Here is a 22334-nt window from a genome sequence, read left to right as displayed (position 1 = left end):
GTTAAAGAGTTCCTTGCTCTCGATTCAACCTCAGGGAAACCCCAATGAGGGAAGACTAATGACTGGCACACTCAGGCTGTGGGACTATGTGCTGAGGGATGCATTGAGGCTTCATGCAGCAAACAAGAGGGCGTCATGGGGAAGGACCACAAGTCTAGAGTCCTCCCAATATCGTGCATTGAGAGGCTTAGTCTGAGGGGAAGGCCCTCAATAAACAGATGGGGCAAGATACTACAGTGGTGGCCATGGTGAAAACAGAAATGAATGTATCAATGGACAGTGATGAAAGTATATGGATACAAAACCAAGGGTGGGAAGAGACTTTGAACGGTTTTCCCATGTAAATAAGCTATGGTGAATAAAGTCCACTTTTGGTGAAATAAAACTTGAATGGAAACAATTGACCAGTTTTCACTTGTACAACCCACTCATTCCAGGGATCAGTCTCCTCACCAACGATCATCAACTTTGGTCCGACAGGTATGAATCCGATAGGTAACATACAAATTTTGGTAGGAAACATGTAGTTTCAATCCCCATGAGAAATGGATGCAAAAGTCCAGACCTGACAGTCCAGTGTTGCACTAAGGGAGTGCTACGCAGTCTTAGCTGTTTTCATGAGATTGTAACCTAGATGTATTTCTCAGGGATTTAGTAATCTGTGGCAGTACTTAAAAGGAAAACGAGAGATATTTAACTCCTACACCATCAGCTATTTGTTCCAGAACTGACATACTGGTCATTTTTACTGCTGTTTGGAGCAGCTGGTTATGTGTGAAGTGAGCAGCCATGTTATTTTCTTTCCAACAGTGACAACAGTCTTTCACTGGTTGCTAAACACTTTGGAAAGTCCCAAAGATGCAAAAGATTTTCATAAATTCAAGACTTTTTCTATTTCAGTACTGGACAGTTGAACTAGCATTAGGTATTAAATTCTCACATATACCCTTTCTCCATTTCCCTTACAACTGTGATTGGCAAATATCCATCAACCCTATCCAAAATTATCATCAATTGCTATTTGTGGAAGAGTTCCAAGCTTGTCTAACTAGTTCCCCTTCAAAAGTCATTCCACGGCTTTTTATGTTCCAGGAATTACAAATTAATATAATTTATCATTTTGTAAATCTATTCCATCCAAGCTCAGCGATTTCTGCCTTCATTAGTAAGTGGCTTTCGGTTCAAGTTTGTCATCATGTACAGTGACTTTGAACGGTGATAGTGATAGTTTGTTCTGCGGACAGTCCACCTGGACATCTCATACATTCTACAAGTTGTGGTACAGAAGGGCAGAGTTATGGAAAGAGATAAGATGGTACAGATGGTGAAGGTTAATCGGGAATCTCATTGCTTGCCACTGATCCCAAATTCTCAGCCAATTCTGGTGTTTGAATGAATTAATGCACGCGGTGTGATCTGATCCACTTTATCGCAGTGTCTTAAGGAGATTTAGTAAGGCCACATAAGATTTTTATAATCTATCAAAACATTTCCCGCTCTCCATAATAGGATAAATAGAACTCACTGTTTTCTATAAAACCTATATAATCTCTTCCTTTCCTCCCCTTTTGTTAGCTCTCTTTATCTCATTAGTTCCACAAACGTTACACAACCGTCAGGCATTCACAAGGGTGGAAGATTCAGTTTTTGTTCCAACTTCACACCCATGAAGGCTTTCCTTGTTTTCCAATTTGAATACAATTGTTCAATTTCCCCTAACTGGAGTCCATGCCACTGAATCCATGCCAACTGCCATACTGATCCCATTTTATCCTCCCCACATTCTGATCAACTAGATTCTATTCGCCCACTGTTTGTCGCGGGGCTGTTTGAGACTCCAACGACAAATTGAAAAGCTGACATGATGCTGGTTTCGGTTTCATTAAGGTAAGAAAATGAAAATTAAAGATGAAATATCTTGCAGCAATTAAATTAAGTCAATTAACGAATATTCAGGGCAAGGTGGATCTGAAAGGGAAAGTTACGAAGCTGTTCCGCTATGGATATCATCGCTGGGCTTACCTTGCATCAAGAATAGTGCGAGTGAAGTATCTCAGATACTTGAATATGGACATATAATCCTGAAGCTTTAGAAATTCATCCTCCTTAAATTTCAACAGTGCAAGTGCGTATCGAAATATAACCTGTGTCCAATACAGAAACATGACAACCATTGAAAAAACGTTCACACTTGGTAGATATCCTTGCGTCCCCTCCAGGTTGACGTGTCTCTCTAGAGGCTTGTTCAACATTACTATTGTTATCTGCTGCCACCACTGTTCCTGGCAGCTGCCACTCTTTACAGAACTTACTCTGCACACCTTTCAACCCTGTTGCTTTTGCAACTTTTAAAAAATCCGTCTACATTGCTGCTCTTCCATCTCCTGACGGCTATTGGGAAGGCCGCAGTTCAGGCCTATCAGAATTTCAACTAAAACAAGTAATCTCTAAATGACCGGGAAATACTAAATTTTTTAAAAAAGAAACATTAGAGTTATTGGGCACCTTATTTGAGAGAAGACATGCTGCGGTTGCAGAGGGTTCAGAGAAGATTTACTAGAATAGTATTAGGAATGAGGAATAATTGTCAACTTGGACTGTACTCATTGGAGTGCAGAAGATTGAGGAGGAGACGTCATACAGGCATTTCAAGTCCTGAAATTGCTGGACAGAGTCGACGTGGCAAGGATGTTTCCCATGATAGAGGATTCTTGAACAAGAGGGCACAGCTTCAGGATAAAAGGGCGTCAATTTAAAACAGAGGTGTAGAAAAATTTCTTTAGTCAGAGGGTCCTGAGTCTGTGGAACTTGTTGCCACGGGCGGCTGCGGAAGCGAGGTCATTAGGTAGAGATTAGGTAAGGCAGAGATTGACAGGTATTTGATTGGGAAGGGCATCAAGGGGTACGGGGAAAAGGCTGAGTGGGTGGATGGATCGTGTTTAGAATAGTGGAACAGACATGATGGGCCAGTGAGCCTACTTCTGCTCCTATAATCTTGTGAAATACGAAATAACGGTGTATGAGGTGACCTCATTCAGACAGAAGAAAGTCCCAGGTTTAAATTGCCAAGGGAAATTCTTTCCAGTATCACTCCCGTTACAATTATGCAAATTTTATGACATACCTTTGGACCTTCGTACAGGAACGAATCCCAGATACGGAACATGATGTCGCTAACAACACTGTCTACAAATACCACAAGGAACCAGTTAAACGTGATGAGTGAAAAATCCACTTTGTATTGTTCAAAGTGTGCGTGTAACCGTGGCAACTTTTCACTCAGCAAGTCCTTGAAAACCCGCTGGTCCACCTGGTACATAGAAAGGAACATTATGGAGTTAGCATGCAGCATTATACACATCTTCAGAACACACAGAAACTGCATTAACAATCAGCAGGTCTCTTCTGAAATGCTGTTAATTTACACACAGGGAAGTCCTGCAGTGAGAGCGGTGTCTAGAATCTTTGCTCTTGTTCAAACATTACCACAGGAGAGTTTTTATGCTGCAACATGGGCAATCGAGGACTTGTTTTTAGTGTTTCAATGACAATGTACGACTCAGGCAAGGGAGGAAGATTTACAACAGGATGTTGGGAATATTTGGAATTCTTGACCAGAGAGGCTTGTTTGTCCTGCACCCAACAGATGTCTGAGCATTGTAGCAATAAGGGAAATGTAAAATTCGAGTGTATCAGCTGGGATGGTTATTGGAATGTCGAAGAATGCCATGAAGGGTAAACAACCCATCTTAACCAAATTGTGGAGAAATCAGTGTGGACGTTAAAGGATCAACACACGGGCTGGGTTGTAAACATTGATACTTGTTTTGTGTCTGAGGTGTAGGATTTGAGTTTCCCATAAATAACTCAAATCCTAAAGCTTAGTCTTGCTCCATGGCAAGAACTAAATATATATATTGCAGGGTGCAGTCTGACCAGAGAGCAACACTGATTTCTGACTTCACTGGGGCTAATCCCCTTCATCAGACACTCAAGTTGATTGCCAGCAGATCTTGCATGTGGAATGTGTGAATGTATTGGTGTTACAGAGTTCTGTGTTGTGTATTGGCCTATGCGTTGTGTGGTTTTGTGTTGGAAAGTGACAGTTTGCCTTTGAGAGCCAAGGTGAAGGTGGACTGCAGAGAGTAGGAGACGGATTGAGCATGTGCAGAAGATGATCTAGAAATTTCTGGACTTGGAAGACAAACCACCACTGGGTGGAGCTGTGGAGTGGAAGGAGGCCCAGAGCAGGAGTCATTGTCTGGGAGGCAATTTAGAATGTTGGGCATTTTAAAAGGGATGAACATTCCGAAGGAAGCCAGCAGGATCCGGGCCAAGCCAGTGGTTCCTCTCTGCAGCAACACAAGACAACTTCGAATTTTGTTTTCTCTCTCTCTCTCAAAGATCTTGTGGCTTCAGTTTACCAAACTAAATTTTGTTTATGATCTTTGCTACGGTTGAGATCGAAGTTTTGTGAATCTTGTGTGTTTTGTGTCTAAGGTTTTCTGTGGGCTGGTTGGAAATATAACTTAGACTTTAATTACATATGTTATATTTAGGCTGGGGAATTTATTAGTTTTACACTGTTATAGAGATTTGCATAGTTATCAGTGGGCATTGTTATAAAAGGGGGGATTTTGAATTAAAGTTTGAAGGTGAATTTTTTGTTAATAAAGTAATTGTTCATCTTTACCCCTGTGTGATAGGCCTTCTTTGTGGTGGCTGGTTTGATCTTGTAACACGAGTCACCTGCACCCATGTACCCACATGCCAGTGCTGTCTCAATTGTTAGGTTTCAGTGCACCGCTATTACTCAGGGAAATGCTGCTAGATCCTGCATGCTTCCAGTAAATAGGATGACTAACATGTTTTCAACTTCACCCTTAAAGGGTCTCTGTTAACCCTCCACGCTTCCTGCTGAAGATAATACTGGTCAAATGTCTTAGGTTTTGCCTGGGTTTTGGCACATCAGCAAATTTCCATTTGGTAGATCTCTTTTTGATGCAAAATTTTTGAATTAGTCGGACAGCACGGTAACAAGCCCTTCTGGCTATGACCCCGTGCTGCTCAATTACACCAATTAACCTACAACCTTGCACATTTTGAAGGGTGGAAGCACCAAGGCAAAACTCTCACAGGACCACGTGCACTCTCCTTACATCCAGAGCTGGATTTGAACCCAGGTTGCTACTGCTTTAATTGAGTCATGCTAACTTCTATACTAAACTCTGCCTTCCAGTCCCTGCAATTAGAAGAAAAACCACATATTTAAGTTAACACATGATATTGCTTGGACGAGCTATCAAGAATTCTGCTACTTCTGCCAATTCCAGAATGGCTTCATCTCATTTGGACAATCCCTGCAGAATTCGCTGCAGTCACATTAAAAGGTAAGCAAGCAGGCGATTAACTCACCTGTGACCCCAGCAGGTTCTTTGTGTAATAGTCCGGGGTCATAAAGCACTCAGTAATAGCAACGAGACACCAAAATGCTTCTCCTTGTTCCAGGTACAAAAGTGCTATCGCTGCTAACCTATGTGGAAGAGTTAACATGGTTTAATGCAAGCTTGACATTTCTGCCCTCCTGCTGTTTAGCAATGCTAGGCAGGACCAACAGTTCATGGCTGCAGTCCCAGTGTAGTGATCTTGTTATTGCCAACAGCTATCAGGCTTCCTACCTGTATTACCCTACCCTTACTGCAGGCAGAAGGCAGTCTCATGTTCTGTACTATTACATGACAATAAAGGAAGCTTGAATTATAACTCTGGTCCAGGGCCACCAAAAGATCTATCTGTACTATTGCAACATCAGTCTTTTTTGCTCTAACTGCAACTGTGAATATATATTTATAATTTTATACTCATGACCCTTTTTTCATTTCCTACTGCATATCTCTTTATCTGTAATTCCAAAAATCGAAAACCGAACACTTTTTCCATAGATGTTATGTGCTCACCAATGCGACCCACATTCAACTCATGCTTGAAAATCCCGTGTCGGTCTGCGTCGTTAATTAGTGGAATTCGAGGGAATGCTTACTTTATAAGTGCCACCGGAAAAAAGCGCCCGAGATCCAGCACTGCCGCAACTGCCCTGACGTTCAGCACCGCCGTAACTGCCCCGACATTCAACGCCACTGTAATTGCCCTGACATTCAGCGCCGCTGCAACCGCCCGACATTCAGCGCCGCCGCAACCGGCTGACGTTTAGCGCCGCAGGAACCATCTCCTATCCAGTGCCGTGGCAACCCGCCGCTGAATGGGACTAGCCCAGAATGCAAACTTAACCAAAGGCCTGCTCCATGTGGTGCGTCTCTCACTCTAAGTATTGGCCACAGATCTTGCTGCAACCCGACAAGATGTGGCTGCACCAGAGTAAGTGCGGAGGAGATTCGCCAGGATGTTGCCGAGGATGGAGTATTTCAGTTTTGAGGAGAGATGGAACAGACTGGGTTTGTTTTTCTTGAAGCAGGGGGTACCAGATTGAGTTATTCAGAATTATAAGGGCGTGGCGGCATGCCACTTGGCAGGTGAACCGGCCCAGCTTGTAATCCACGTGGTGAGGCAGCCGGCCAAAATGGCGGCGTTGGAGGTTTCCCCTTCTTCTCAGCACCGGGCTCAGAAGCCTGAGTGACATCAGGCCCCCCCCCCAGCGCAGTTCTCAGGCAGGTCCGGGCTGGGAGTACAAGTCCAGCCCGGCAGCCAGCAATAAACCAGTTTTCTGCTCACTGAGCTCAACCCGTCTGGTTGTGTGTTCTTTCAGTAGCAGTGTAGCTGCCGCTACAATTGGTGACCCTGACTGGTTCAAATGTCTTTGAACCCAACATGAGCGAACCTGGGATCAGTCCTATAGCTGTCAAGCTGCCTGACTTCTGGGTTCAGGAGCCAGAGACCTGGTTCGGCCACGCGGAGGCCCAGTTTTACCTCCGGCAGATTTCGTCTGACACAACCAAATTCTACCATGTGGTCACTGCCCTGGACCAGTCTACCGCCAAACGTGTGCTGCACCTCGTTCAGCACCCGCCCGCCGAAAACAAATACGGGACCATCAAGCAAGTGCTCACTGGATCCCTCGGACTATCCAGGCATCAGCGTGCCGCTCAGATGCTGCACCTCGACGCCTTGGGGGACAGGTCCCCAGTGGAGTTGATGGACAAGATGCTCACGCTCATGGGTGATCACACCAACTGCCCACTCTTTGAGCGAATTTTCCTTGACCATCTGCCCGACGACATCCAGCCGTTACTGGCACAAGAGAGCTTTACCAACCCAAGGAAGATTGCTCAGAAGGCCCAAGTGCTATGGCTCGAGCAATTCCCGGAGGGCTCGGTGGTCCAGCAGGTCACGAGGCACAGGCATGACCACGCCAAGCCTGCCCCTAGTGCTGCGGAAGAACACCTGGCCCCTGCAGGGGCCACCAAGAGCATAACCAGGGGCACGGCATCTGCTCCGGGCCTTTGCTTCTACCAGCAGTGCTGGGGAGCCAAGGCTTGGAATTGTCGTCAGCACTGCTTGTTCCAGGGAAACGAGCAGGCTGGCCACTGTTAATGGCTGCGGCGGCTGGCCAAGGACTCCTCTACCTGCGGGACTCAGTCAGCAGCCGGCGCTTCCTCGTTGACACTGGGGCCCAGATCATCCCGGCCACAGCCATCGAGTCCAGGAACTGACCTCGAGGACCTCACCTCTGTGTGGCCAACGCAACAGAGATCCGAACATATGGGAACAAGACAGTCCACTTCCAAATTGGCTGGCGAAATTTCTCATGGAGGTTCACCATCTTGTCCCTTACAACCGCCATCCTGGGTGCCGACTTCCTCCTCACCCACGGCCTCCTGGTGGATTTTCGAGGTAGGCACCTGGTAGATGCCCGGACTTTCCAGGGCGTTCGCCTAGACACCTCCCGCACAGAGCAGCCACAGATGGCCACAATCAGCACGCCCAGAGACGAGTTCCAGCGAATCCTGGATGAGTTCCCGGCCATCCTCAGGCCATAGTTCTCCACTGCCTCACCGTGCCATGGTGTGTTCCACCACATCCCCACCCAAGGTCCACAAGTTCACGCCAAGGCACGCCGGCTCCCACCTGAAAAGCTCCAGGTAGCGAAGGAAGAGTTTTCGCATCTGCTGGAGCTGGGGATCATTTGGCGCTGTGACAGCCTGTGGGCCTCGCCGCTCCACCTGGTCCTGAAAGCCTTCAGCGGCTGGCGCCTCTGCAGAGACTATCGACAGCTCAACAAGGCGACAGTTCCTGACTGTTACCCCATCCCTCACATCCAGAACTTTACAGCTAAACTGCATGGTGCAAGGGATTTCCAAGGTTGACCTGGTGCGCGGGTATCACCAAATCCCGGAACACCCTGAGGACATACCCAAGACGGCTATCATCACCCCCTTCGGCTTGTTCGAATTCCTTCAGTTCAGGCTAAAGAATGCCGCTCAGATCTTCCAGCGCCTCATGGACTCAGTGGGCAGGGACCTGGATTCGCTTGGACGACATCCTCGTTGCCAGCAAGGATTGGGCGCAACACCTGCACGCCTTCTTCTTCCAGCTGGCCGACTTCAGCTTCACCATCAACCCAGCCAAGTGCCAGTTCGGGAAAGAGTCCATGCAGTTTCTGGGCCATACCATCACGGCCAAAGGAGCCACGCCCGCCGCTACGAAGGTCACCATCATTAATGAGTTCTCACGCCCGGACAACCTCAAGGGGCTGCTGGAGTTCGCAGGTATGGTCAACTTCTATAACCGATTCATCCCAGGAGCCGCGCGCATCATGCAGCCGCTATTCGCCCTCATCACAGTCAAGCACAAAACGCTCACCTGGACCCCAGAGGCCTGGAGTGCATTCGAGGCCACCAAGGATGTCCTCGTGACGCTATCATGCTCGCCCATCCGCACACCGACCTGCATATGGTGCTCTCCGTCAATGCCTCTGCCACAGCCGTCGGCGCCGTCCTGGAGCAGCAGGTGAATGGACAATGGAAGCCGCTGGCATTCTTCAGCCGGCTTCTCCGCCCACCAGAGTGCAAGTACAGCTCCTTCGACCATGAGTTATTGGGCATGTACCTGGCGGTGCGGCATTTCCGCTATTTCTTGAAGGGAAGGACTTTTACCATCTTCACTGACCATAAACCCTTCACTCAGGCGCTCGCGATGGCAAAGGATCCCTGGTCGGCCCACCAGCAGCTTCACCTCTCCTTCGTGTCGGAGTTTACCACCGACATTCGGCACAAGGCGGGGAAGGACAACGTGCACTCTCACGACTGGCCATCCGCGCACTGACACCTGGCCTCGACTTCAACCAGCTTGCCCGGGACCAGAAGTCCGACGAGGAGTCACGAGCCTTCAGGACTGCCATCACGGGCCTGCGGTTCCGAGACTTCCCGACTCCTAGCAGCGAAGGCACTGTCCTATATGATGTCTCCATGGGCACCCCACAGCCAGTGGTTCCCCAGCAGTGGCACAGGCATGTCTTCCATCACATCCACAACCTTTTGCACCTGTTCATCAGGTCCATGCTCCGTATGGTGGCAGAGCGGTTCGTCTGGCATGGGTTGCAGAAGCAGAACATGCATCCATTGCCAGATGTCCAAGGTGCACGGGCACACCAGGGTGCAGGAACCCCGGGAACAGTTCAGCTAAATTCACGTGGACGTAGTCGGGCCCTTACCAGTTTCCCGGGGCAACCGTTACCTGTTCACAGTGGTAGACCGGACCACTCGTTGGCCCTAGGCGATTCCGATGCCGGACACCTCCATGGACTCCTGCTCCCGAGTGCTGTTGCACAGCTGGGTTCCCCGATTCCGTGATCCAAATCACCTCACTGCCGATCAGGGTGCCCAGTTCACCTCTGCGTTCTGGGCATAGCTCGCCAACAGGTTGGGGATAGAGCTACACCGCACCATGGCCCATCACCCGCAGCCCAATGGGCTGGTTGAGTGTCTGCACCGCCACCTTAAGTCGGCACATGGCCTGACTCACCGGTCCCAACTGGGTGGACGAACTGCCTTGGGTGCACCTGGGCACCCGCTCCACGCCCAAGGAGGATCTGCAGGCGTCATCAGCTGAGCTGGTCTATGGCACACCTCTAGCACTGCCCGTTGAGTTCATCAACGTGCCTCACAACCCCCAGCGGTCGGTGCATGAGCTACTTCCCCACTTCCAGGCCCACTTGGACTCCTTATCACCCCCACCGCTGCCCAGACACGGCACACGGCCATCTTACGTCCCCTTACATACTCCGCAGAGTATTCAGCGGGGCTCGCCCACAGTACCTCTGCAGAGACCTTACAAGGGGCTGTACAGGATTGTCCACCGTTCAGGGTCTACGTTCACGCTAGACATCGGAGGCGGGAGCTGTTTACTGTGGACAGGCTGAAGCCAGCTCACCTCAACCCCACCAAACCAGTGATGGTGGCCCAGCCCAAGAAGCGAGGCCACCCAGCTAAAAAGGACATTGGCGCCGGTTCTGGGGGTGGCTGTGTGACGGCATGCCACTAGGCAGGCGAACCGGCCCGGCTTGTAATCCACGCGGCGGGACAGCTGACCAAAATGGCACCGTCAGGGGTTTCCCCTCCTTCTCAGCACCGGGCTCAGAAGCCCGTGCTGGGGGACCACGTGATGCCCAAGTGACGTCGGCGCCCCCCCAGCGCGGTTCTAGCCAGGTCCGGGCTGGGAGTATAAGTCCAGCCCGGCAGCCAGCAATAAACCAGTTTTCTGCTCACTGAGCTCAACCCATCTGGTGGTGTGTTCTTTCAGTAGGAGTGTAGCTGCCGCTACAAGGGACTAGATAGGGGTATTATAAACCACCACATTTCAGAGACATCTAGAGAGCATTGATTTGTGGTAGGGAGGAAGAATTGTTTTCACCCACAGGGTTGTTGGAATCTGTAATGGAACGAACCAGATTTGATGCTCAGCGTGTACTTGCTGGTTCAATGGACCCATTTCTGTGCTGTGTGACTCTATTTACCTTTTGGCAAGCGATTTATTTTCCACTTCACATTAATTTTTATAATTGTGAATAAGTTCCACATTCCTGAAGAATGGGACAGGCTCGAAACACTTGTACTCCCTATGGATGCCGCGCGACCTGCTGAGTTTCTCCAGCACTTCTGAGGATCGCTCTGGACCCCAGAATCTGAAGATTTTCTGGCTGACCCCTGCTTCCAATTCACCGCAACCTTCTCATCATTTTTCTGACTTGTAGGATAAACCAAGCAGAATGTTTCTGGGTCCTTCAATTGTCCATTTTATGGTCACAGTGTCTTTTTGCTGCTGCCTCCAGGCTGAAGGAACAGAAGCCTGGTCGTGCTTTGCTCCGAGCAGTTGTTGGAATAAAGCTGTTTGGATAAAACAGTGTTGCCCAGGATGAAGCTGCTCACTGTTGGGGGTCACTCTCTTAAAGTGTCTCCTTATCCCTGCTTAGTAATAGTCACTCTGGTCGGAGGCTTTATCTGTAAACTTTGGGGGGGGGGGGGGGGGGTTAATTATCTTTAATGCCATTGTTCATCTTTCGGGCGGCTCTATGGAGGGGAGGAACCTGCAGATGCAGCGATGGTTAAATGTTTTCAAAGAATGTGACTGAAAATAAAGTAAAATGCTTTAAGGTTTATATGTTCATGCAAGTGAAACTTGTTCAGTGTAAGTACAGTGGGGTATTTTTGTCTTTAAACTGTATATTCTTAATGCAGGTGTATTAGTTAGGCATTGTGAGAGTAAGTCTCAAGCAACAGGAAGATACACTTATCTGGCATCTACCAATCCCCATAGGTGCCGGATACCAGGGTTTTTTAGTGTATTATCATTTTTCTGCCTTGACATTCTGTGGTACTGTGGTATATCTGACATACCCCCTGTGGTGTCTATACATGACAAACTCCATTACATTGCAGCAGCCCTGTAGTTGTTGAATATCATCACTAGATGGCAAACTCTGAACACTGTCCCGGGAATCCTGACTTTACTTCCACACTCCACCAGGGGAAAAAATAGCCAATCAGCATTAACTGCAAACTTTACATTTGCTTATTTACGTTAACTTAAGAACACCACCTCCACAATCTCCATCAGCCCGCTGGTCGACTCACTCTACAGCTATAACTGTGTGGCTCGTACAACAATACCATCTACAAATTCACTGATAGTGAGGGTCATTTCAAAACTTGGCCGAATGTGCACCAGCAACTTCAAACTCAGGAACGGAAAACCAGATGTGTACGATTCAGTGATTATGGGCGGGGGTTCATAGTTCATCAGCACAAGCTTAGACCAGGCACAGACTTGCAGAGGCGAGAGCAACTGCCCACGACATTCAGCCAGCATTTCAACAAGAGCTTCGGTAAAACTGGTCAAGTGGCTTCAAGAGGGAAACACTCTTAATGGTTGGAATCATACTGTGCACAAGCGAAAATGGGATTAGTTGTTGGAGGTCAATTATCTACTCCCAGGACATCACTGCAGAAGTTCCTCAGGGCAGTGACTGAGACCCAATCATCTTCCGCTGTTTCACCGACGACCTTCTGTCCATCAAACAGAGCAGAAGTGGGGATGTTCGCTGATTATTACACAATGTATGATTCCATTTGCAACTTCAGCAAATGAAGCAGGTCATGGCAGGTCAGATAAAGACCTAAACAACATTCAGCTACGATGCACTAAAATGGCAAATAACATTTCTGCTAATCAACGACCATCTCCAACAAGAGAGTTTAACCATTTAACCCTGACATCAAGTCACCAACCATCAACATTATGCAGGTCACCACTGGACCTGCCACAAACACCATACAAGAATAGGCCAGAGGCTGGGTATCGGGAAGCAAGTAACTCACCTCCTTTCCATAATTGACAAGGCAATTCCAACATCTCTCGAGCCACTTGAGAATACCCAGGATGAAGCAATCTGCGTGACTGTTAGTGCATCACCCACCAAAAACATGGATCCCCACCCAAAACATGGATCCCCCCCCAGAACAGTGATTCCATCTACAGCTACTTGCCTCGACTATTCTAACACACAGTGTATCATGCCAAACAGGACATGGCATCAGGCAGATGATAACACACCATCTGCAGGTTCCCTCCACATCACACACCATCCCGAACAGAAAAACATTGCCTGTCCTTCATCACCTTGGGTCAAAGTCCTGGATATCTCCACTCAGAAGTCATTTACATATCAACACTTCACCGGAATTACAGTCGTTCAAGAAGGTGGCTCAGTACCTGGGGGCAGAGTCACCTGCCCAGAAACCAGGCCACATCGCGATGTGAGAACAAGTTTAGCCAAGCCATCATTTAAAATTCTCAATAGGAACCCCACTCATATTCTGCAATATTCTTTTACTGTGATAGTTGATCAATCCACTGCACACAATTTACTGCTGACTAACAAAAGAAAATCCCTCCATTTCAACTTAATTAGATTTTTCTATAAATGACTAAAAGGCAGTGTAAATGTTATTGCTGCATTTGCAGTGCACGTAAACAGAATCACTTGTCCTTCGGCATTTTATCTTCCTGTCTCAGATCATGTCATTAAATCAGTTGATTGGTAGCCTCGAGGCAATACAGTAAAAAATCCGGAAGCCAGAAATCTGGACCACCCAAGAATCCGGGCTTCTCGACAACTCTCGGCGTCCAAGTGCGCGCGTGCATGTGCGTGAGCGCTGCAGGTGCACAGTGGCAAAAAAAAGCGGCCGTGCGAAAGACACGGAAACGTAAGAAAAATTTTTTTTTGTACTTTGCGTTGTTATATGAAAAATGTTTCATTGATAAACTATTAAAAAATTACCTGTTTATTCTCTTTAAATTTGAATTTTAAAAGTCCTGCCTGAGAATCCAGTAAATCCCTGAGCAGTTGGGATTTTAGGATTTTTACTGTACAATACATTTTCAGATGAAATGCAATTCATTTTAAAATCTTGAAGCGCAGAGATGGAACAATGTCATTGATGTAGCCAAGGCAGATGTCAAAACATTCAATCTGCTCCCATTCTGCGGTTCCACCTTCACACTCTGAAAGGGAACAGCCATGGGGGAGATTTAACATTCTGCCCTCAGGCTCCTGCTGGTGAACACTGAGCCAAGTAACTGCAGGCTCTGAAACCTTCTGATCTCTCTTGTGTTTGGTTCTTCATTAGAACTCTCCAGTGACACTCATTATCTGAAGGGCTGGAGAAGCTCAGCAGCATCTACTGGAAGTAAAGGGTAACCAATGTTTCGGGCCTGCGCCATATGTGCCTGAATAAAATGGTGGTGGGAGGAGGCAAGAGAAGGAAGCCTGATGTTACAGGTGGGAGGGGAGAAAAAAGCTGGGGTGATGGGGGGAGGGGATAGCTCTGAATGAAAGGCATGGGGTGGGGAGTTGGAAGAAGAAGGGAGAGAGAGAGAGACGGGGCAGGGATTTAATTGAACATGGGGAAATTAATGTAAATGCTGTCTGCATGGAGAGTGCACAGCTGGAATATTAGGTGTGGCTCCTCCAATTTGCGGATAGCTTCGGTTTGGCAGCGCACAAGGCCATGGGACAGGCATGTTAGTGGAGGAATGGTGCAGCGAATGGCCCACTGGGAGGTTCCCACTATTGGAGCAGACAGTGAAGGTGCTCAACAAAACGATGTGGATGAGGCCACAATGGGAGCACTGGATGCACTAGATGACCCCTGAAGATTCATACGTGGCTTCATTTGGAAGGACTGTGTGGGCTTCCAGTGGTGGTGAGGGAAAAGGTGTGGGCGTGCATTTCTTGCAGCCACATGGATAGGTATCTAGAGAGGAAATGGTGGGAAAGGATGAGTGGATGAGGGAGACCCAGAGGGAATGGACTCTGCAGAAGGGGAAGAGAGAGGAGGAGAAAGGAAGATGCATCTGGTGATGGGATAACATTGTGGGTAGCAGAAATTGAAGAGGATGGCATGTTGGATATGGAGGCTGGTAGGATGGTAGGTGAAGACAAGGGTGGTTGGGGGGGGGGGGGTTCCTGTCCTTGTGATGTTTAGAGGCGGAGGGGGACAGGGCAGAATTACGGGAAATAGAAGAGATATGTTGATGGTAATAGAGGGGAAACCGTCTTTTTTTAAATGATGGAAGATATCTCAGATGTACTAGAATGGAAAACATGCGATGGAGGTATAGGGAGAAAGGAACAGAATCTTTGCAGAGGACAGGGTGTGAAGAGGTAACTGAGAGTTGGTAGGTTTTGAGAGAGTCTCCCCCCCCCCCCCGAGTTGAAAACAGAGATTGAGAAAGGGGAGGTTGGGGTGGACATTGGCAGCAAAGTGGATAAAGTTGAAGAACTCATCATGGGCACATGAGGTAGTACCAATGTAGTTGTCGATGGAGCTGAGGAAGAGTTGAGGAGCCTTGCCTGTGTAGGCTTGTAGCCTGGATTGTTCCACATAGCCAACAAAAGGGCAGCATACTTGGGACCCATGCCGGTCCCCTTTGACTTGAAGAAAGTGGGATGAGCCAAAGGAGAAGTTATTGAGGGTGAGAACAAGTTCTACTGCCCAGAGGTTGCTTGGCAGAGATGGTAGAAGAGGGGATGCATTGAGAGAGGTTCGTACATGGATGGAGAAGATGGGGGAAGGGGAAAGAAACTGCAGTGCAACTCTGATTATCCAAAATGGTCTGGACCGTGCCCATTTCGGATAAACATTTCTTCGGAGAACCGATCATTTTTAAAAAAGCAGTCCCGGAGCAACAACAAACAACAAGGCAAGGCTTTTTAAGCATTAATATAAAATTTAATTCTCACCAAAAAAATGCTGGCCTTCATCGATCACTGACACTTCCCCACTGAGGCCCTGCTCGTGCCAGGAGCCCGAGGGTCCCGCTCTTGCCCGAGAGCTTGAGGTCCCCACTGCCGGCGCCGGGAACCCGAGGCCTGCTGCTGCCGGCGTTGGGGGCCCAGGGTCCGCGGTCAGTTCGGCTCCGGAAATACCGGATAAATGAGGATTTCAGATATCCTCAAGGATTTTGGATAATCGGAGTTGTACTATGGTAACTGTGGGTTGGGTCGGAAAAGTGTGTGTGAGAGAGGATCTGAAGAGAAGTGGGTCACTTGAAATCAGAGAACTCAATGTCAGGGCTGAGATGGAATGGTATGAACATTGAATTCTCCAATTTCCAGTAACTCACTCCCTCCCAGTCCCTTTCTCTCTCCTCCTCATTGAAAAGTGCTCCCGCAAACCTTTTCCTTCCAAAGCCACTTCCCCCTGAGCCCCCATTAGTTTTTTTTTTGCTCCAGATTTCAACATCTCCAGTCTCTTGCATCTCTATAAAGAATCAAGTTTTGATTTTATTTATACTGTATTCATAATAGATTTTTCTAGGCTTGTACAGACATACAATAAGGTAAAAAGGTAAAGGTTCCATTATTGTCATGTAATACTACATTTAGAATGTTACCTTTAACTTTGTCTACCGTAAGGAAGACAGAGAGTCCACCACTTTGACCAGAGCCCCTCACAGAAATGTGGCCCCAAAGATCACACAAGTCTCAACATATTCAATCCTCATTCACTACAATGTTAATTAAGCGACAATTTAAACAAGGGGCCGTTTAGTGGAAAGATTTACAGAATAATCTGACTCGCATTCTTTTTTTAAATAATTTTTTTAGTTTTCACACTGTGAACCATATCAACCAAAATATGTACAAACATATCTCATTAAATTTACACAGTGCTCTTTTCTCCCCTTCCCCCCCACCCTTGCCCTCCCTCCCCTCTACCCACCCCTTCCAAAACCCATAAATATTCAACATACACAATACAATAAAACCATAAAACAATATTTTCACACAAAGGAAAATAAACAAGAAAAATGCATCATCTATTTATTACACAAACACTGAATCTAGTCGTTTTGTCTTCTTATCGTTTTCATTCTCATATTAGGGGATGGAGGTTGTAGGCAAGCCCTCTCTGATATGTTCCATGTACGGTCCCCAAATTTGTTCAAACATTGTGACTTTATTTTTTAAATTATATGTTATTTTTTCCAATGGAATATATTTATTCATTTCCATGTACCATTGCTGTCTACTCAGGCTCTCTTCCATTTTCCAAGTTGACATTATACATTTTTTTCTATCACTAAGGCTATCATAATGAATTTATTTTTGCACTTTATCCAATTTGAGGCCTAATTCTCTACTTCTTATGTTACTTAAAAGAAATATCTCTGGTTTTTTTGGTATGTTATTTTTTGTAACTTTATTTAGTATCTGGTAGTCATGGTGGGGAGCTGGCTGATGGAGGACCTCAGTTTTCTTCAGGCTGACTTCCAGGCCAAACATTTTGGCAGTTTCCGCAAAGCAGGACGTCAAGCGCTGAAGAGCTGGCTCTGAATGGGCAACTAAAGCGGCATCATCTGCAAAGAGTAGTTCACGGACAAGTTTCTCTTGTGTCTTGGTGTGAGCTTGCAGGCGCCTCAGATTGAAGAGACTGCCATCCGTGCGGTACCGGATGTAAACAGCGTCTTCATTGTTGGGGTCTTTCATGGTAGTCATGGTGGGCCACCATGCCCCCCGACATCTCCATCGGGCACACAAAACTCAAAACGGTCAACCAGTTTACCTATCTCGGCTGCACCATTTCATCAGATGCAAGGATCGACAATGAGATAGACAACAGACTCGCCAAGGCAAATAGCGCCTTTGGAAGACTACACAAAAGAATCTGGAAAAACAACCAACTGAAAAACCTCACAAAGATAAGCGTATACAGAGCCGTTGTCATACCCACACTCCTGTTCGGCTCCGAATCATGGGTCCTCTACCGGCACCACCTACGGCTCCTAGAACGCTTCCACCAGCGTTGTCTCCGCTCCATCCTCAACATCCATTGGAGCGCTTACACCCCTAACGTCGAAGTACTCGAGATGGCAGAGGTCGACAGCATCGAGTCCACGCTGCTGAAGATCCAGCTGCGCTGGATGGGTCACGTCTCCAGAATGGAGGACCATCGCCTTCCCAAGATCGTGTTATATGGCGAGCTCTCCACTGGCCACCGTGACAGAGGTGCACCAAAGAAAAGGTACAAGGACTGCCTAAAGAAATCTCTTGGTGCCTGCCACATTGACCACCGCCAGTGGGCTGATAACGCCTCAAACCGTGCATCTTGGCGCCTCACAGTTTGGGGGGCAGCAACCTCCTTTGAAGAAGACCGCAGAGCCCACCTCACTGACAAAAGGCAAAGGAGGAAAAACCCAACACCCAACCCCAACCCACCAATTTTCCCTTGCAACCGCTGCAATCGTGTCTGCCTGTCCCGCATCGGACTTGTCAGCCACAAACGAGCCTGCAGCTGACGTGGACTTTTTACCCCCTCCATAAATCTTCGTCCGCGAAGCCAAGCCAAAGAAAGAATTTAGTATCTGATTTAGTTCTTCCCAAAACGTATTCACTTTCGTACATGCCCAAGTTGCATGTAATGTTGTTCCCATTTCCTTCTTACAGCGAAAACATGGATCTGATAATGTTGAATCCCATTTTTTTTAATTATTGAGGAGTGATGTATACCCTGTGTAACCAATTATACTGTATCATGCGAAACCTTGTGTTTAATTGTAATCTTCATAGTTCCAGAACACAACTTTTCCCAAACTTCATTTTTTACCTTTATGTTTAGATCCTTTTCCCACTTCTGCTTAGGTTTATAGTTTATTTCATTTTCCTGATCTTGCAGCTTAATGTACATGTTGGTTATAAATCTTTTAATTATCATTGTGTCTGTAATCACATATTCAAAGCTGCTTCCTTCAGGTAATCTCAGTCTGTTTCCCAACTTATCCTTTAAATAAGCTTTCAATTGATGATATGCAAACATTGTACCATGAGTTATTCCATATTTGTACTTCAACTGTTCAAATCTTAATAAATTATTTCCCAAAAAACAATTTTCTATTCTTTTGATTCCTTTTCTCTTCCATTCTCTAAAAGAAAGATTGTCTATTGTAAAAGGGATTAGCAGATTTTGCGTCAATAATAATTTTGGTATTTGATCATTCATTTTTTTCCTTTCTAAGTGGATCTTCCATATATTGAGTAAATGATGCAGTATTGGTGAGTTTTTATATTGCACCAGCTTTTCATCCCACTTATAAAGTATATGTTCTGGTACCTTTTCCCCTATTTTATCCAGTTCTATCTTAGTCCAGTCTGGTTTTTCCCTTGTCTGGTAAAAATCTGATAAATACCTCAATTGTGCGGCTCTATAATAATTTCTAAAATTTGGTAACTGCAAACCACTTTGATTATACCTCTCTGTTAATTTATCTAACGCTACCCTTGGACTCCTCCCTTTCCAGAAGAATTTCCCTATTATTCTCTTTAGTTCCTTAAAAAAATTTTCTGTTAAGGGAATTGGTAATGTTTGAAATAAGTATTGTATCCTTGGGAACACATTCATTTTAATGCAGTTTACCCTCCCTATCAATGTTAGTGGTAATTCTTTCCATTCTTCTAAGTCTTCCTGCAATTCCTTTATTAGTGGCTGATAATTTAGTTTGTACAAGTGGCTGAAGTTATTATCTAACCTGATCCCTAGGTATCGGATGGCTTGTGCTTGCCATTTAAATGGCGATTCTTTTTTAAATTCTGTATAATCCGCATTACTCATTGGCATCACTTCACTTTTATTTGCGTTGATCTTGTACCCCGATATTTCTCCATATTCCTTCAATTTCTTATGTAATTCTTTTACTGAATCCTCTGGTTCTGTTAGGTATACTATGATGTCATCTGCAAATAAACTGATTTTATACTCCTTCTTTATTTTTATCCCTTTTATTTTATTTTCTATTTTTATCAGTTCTGCCAAAGGTTCTATTGCTAAGGCGAACAATGAGGGGGAAAGTGGACATCCGTGTCTAGTTACCCTACTTAGTTTAAAGTGACTTGATACATTTCCATTTACTGATACCTTCACCAATGGCCCATTATACAATGCTTTAATCCAATTTATATATTTTTCTGGTAGATTGAACTTCTGTAATACTTTGAATAAGTAATTCCACTCTACTCTGTCAAAGGCTTTTTCTGCGTCTAGAGCAACAGCCACTGTTGGTTTCTTATTTCCTTGAACTGCGTGGATTAGATTAATGAATTTGTTGACATTGTCCACTGTTAGTCTTTTCTTAATAAATTCAGTTTGATCTTGTTTTACTATTTTAGGTACACAATCAGCTAATCTGTTTGCTAATAATTTCACTATTATCTTATCGTCTGAGTTAAGTAGAGATATTGGTCTATATGATGCTGGTGTTAGTGGATCCTTCCCCATCTTTGGTATTTCTGTAATTATTGCTGTCTTACATGAATCTGGCAAGTTTTGTGTTTCTTCTATCTGGTTCCTTACTTCCAGGAGAGGAGGAATTAATAACTCTTTAAATGTTTAAATGTGGACATATCCTTCCATAAATCTTCGTCCGCGAAGCCAAGCCAAAGAGAAGAAATGTTTTCTAAAATTCTATTGGAAATCCATCTTCTCCTGGTGTTTTATTGTTCAGCAGCTTTTTAAATATATCCTGTACTTTCTCGATTTCAAATGGTTTTATTAGTTTGTTTTGTTCCTCTTGCAATTTTGGCAGTTCAATTTTAGCTAAAAATTCCTCTATTTTATCATCTTTCCCCTTGTTCTCAGTTTGATACAATTGTTCATAAAATTCCTTAAAATTCTCATTAATCTCTGTTGGATTATATGTAATTTGTTTGTCCTTTTTCCTTGATGCCAGTATCGTTCTTTTAGCTTGTTCTGTTTTAAGTTGCCAGGCTAATATTTTATGTGTTTTTTCTCCCAGTTCATAATACTTTTGCTTTGTTTTCATTATGTTCTTCCCCACCTTGTATGTTTGTAATGTTTCGTATTTAATTTTTTTGTCCGCCAATTCTCTCCTTTTCGTTATATCATCCCTTTTTACTAATTCCTTTTCTGTACTTACTATCTCCCTTTCCAACTGCTCTATTTCTCGATTGTAATCCTTTTTCATCTTAAGTCACATAACTTATTATCTGCCCTCTAATGAAGGCTTTCATTGCATCCCATAATATAAATTTGTCTTTCACTGATCCTGTGTTTATTTCAAAATATGTTTTGAAAAATATGGCGTTCAATAAACTCCCTAAATTCCTGTCTTTTAAATAGCACGGAGTTTAACCTCCATCTTTGTTCTTGGTGGGATGTCCTCCAGTTCTATTGCTAATAACAAGGGTGAATGATCTGATAGTAATCTAGCTTTATACTCAGTTTTCCTAACTCTCCCTTGAATATGGGCTGACAACAAAAACATCAATCCTTGAGTAAGTTTTGTGCCTACTCGAATAATATGAAAATTCCTTCTCTCTTAGGTGTTGCCTCCTCCATATATCCATAAGTTTCATTTCTGCATTGATTTAACCATAAATTTGGCTACTTTATTCTTTTTATTTGTCTTTTGTTCAGTTTTATCTAACATTGGGTCCAAATTAAGGTTAAAATCCCCTCCTATCAATATATTTCCTTGTGTGTCTGCAATCTTCAAAAAAATATCCTGCATAAACTTTTGATCCTCCTTGTTAGGCACATATATATTGAGCAAATTCCAAAATTCTGAGTATATCTAACACTTTATCATTGCATACCTCCCTGCCGGATCTATTATTTCCTCCTCTATTTTGATTGGTACATTTTTGTTACCTAGTATGGCTACACCTCGAGCTTTTGAATTATAGGATGTTGCTGTTACGAGTCCTATCCAGTCTCTCTTTAGTTTGTTATGTTCCACTTCAGTTTGATGCGTTTCCTGCACAAATGCTGTATCTATTTTTTCCTTCTTCAATAAATTTAGTAGCCTCTTCCTTTTAATTTGGTTACGTATTCCATTAATGATTATAGTCATATAGTTCAACATGGCCATCTTGTATCTTGCATACATCTCTTTTCCACCTCTTTGCCACGTCCATCCCCCTTTTCCCCATTTTCATCTTAGTTTTCTCTTATTACACTTAATGTACGACAACACATTTAAGACATAAAGTACCCCCGCAGTTCCCACATCCACTAATACCTTAACCCCAAAAGTTCCCCCTCTCTGAGTTGCCCCATACCCCTTGCCGGGCAACCACAACTCCCCTTTACATTTGGGTTGCGACCTTGTTCGCAGCATCAACTGATTTTGCAGTGACGGTTATTCCCCCTCTACCCAGCCCTCTCCAGAAAACACTTTTTTTTTTAAAACAAATAAAACAAAGCTCTCTCTTTTTTTCCCCACCTTCCTTCCCTTCTCTTTTCCCTCTTTAGTTCTTTATACATTGTTTTTACATCTTTATATATACTTTATCGCTGTTCTTC

The 22334-nt window shown here is 45.1% G+C and overlaps 1 protein-coding gene across 8 annotated transcripts in view; it reads right to left on the bottom strand.

The window, feature by feature from the left end:
• tbc1d2b (TBC1 domain family, member 2B) overlaps window positions 1–22334 on the bottom strand; it is a 129937-nt gene that overhangs the window by 25592 nt on the left and 82011 nt on the right. For 6 of the 8 annotated variants that reach the window (XM_069902871.1, XM_069902869.1, XM_069902870.1 and 3 more), the window contains 3 exons: window positions 5416–5533; window positions 3125–3310; window positions 2023–2144 (listed from right to left, as the gene is read on the bottom strand). The exons of 1 other annotated variant lie outside the window; for it this stretch is intronic. In XM_069902871.1, the coding sequence (XP_069758972.1) occupies window positions 2023–2144; window positions 3125–3310; window positions 5416–5533 (426 nt within the window). The remainder of the gene's footprint in view (window positions 1–2022; window positions 2145–3124; window positions 3311–5415; window positions 5534–22334) is intronic. One more of the 8 variants, XM_069902873.1, reaches the window with a different exon arrangement.

The sequence above is a fragment of the Narcine bancroftii genome, chromosome 11 (assembly GCF_036971445.1).
Source record: "Narcine bancroftii isolate sNarBan1 chromosome 11, sNarBan1.hap1, whole genome shotgun sequence".
In the NCBI taxonomy this organism is placed as follows: domain Eukaryota; kingdom Metazoa; phylum Chordata; class Chondrichthyes; order Torpediniformes; family Narcinidae; genus Narcine; species Narcine bancroftii.
The sequence above is the reverse complement of the archived record's forward strand: the minus strand, read 5'-3'. Positions and strand labels throughout refer to the sequence as shown.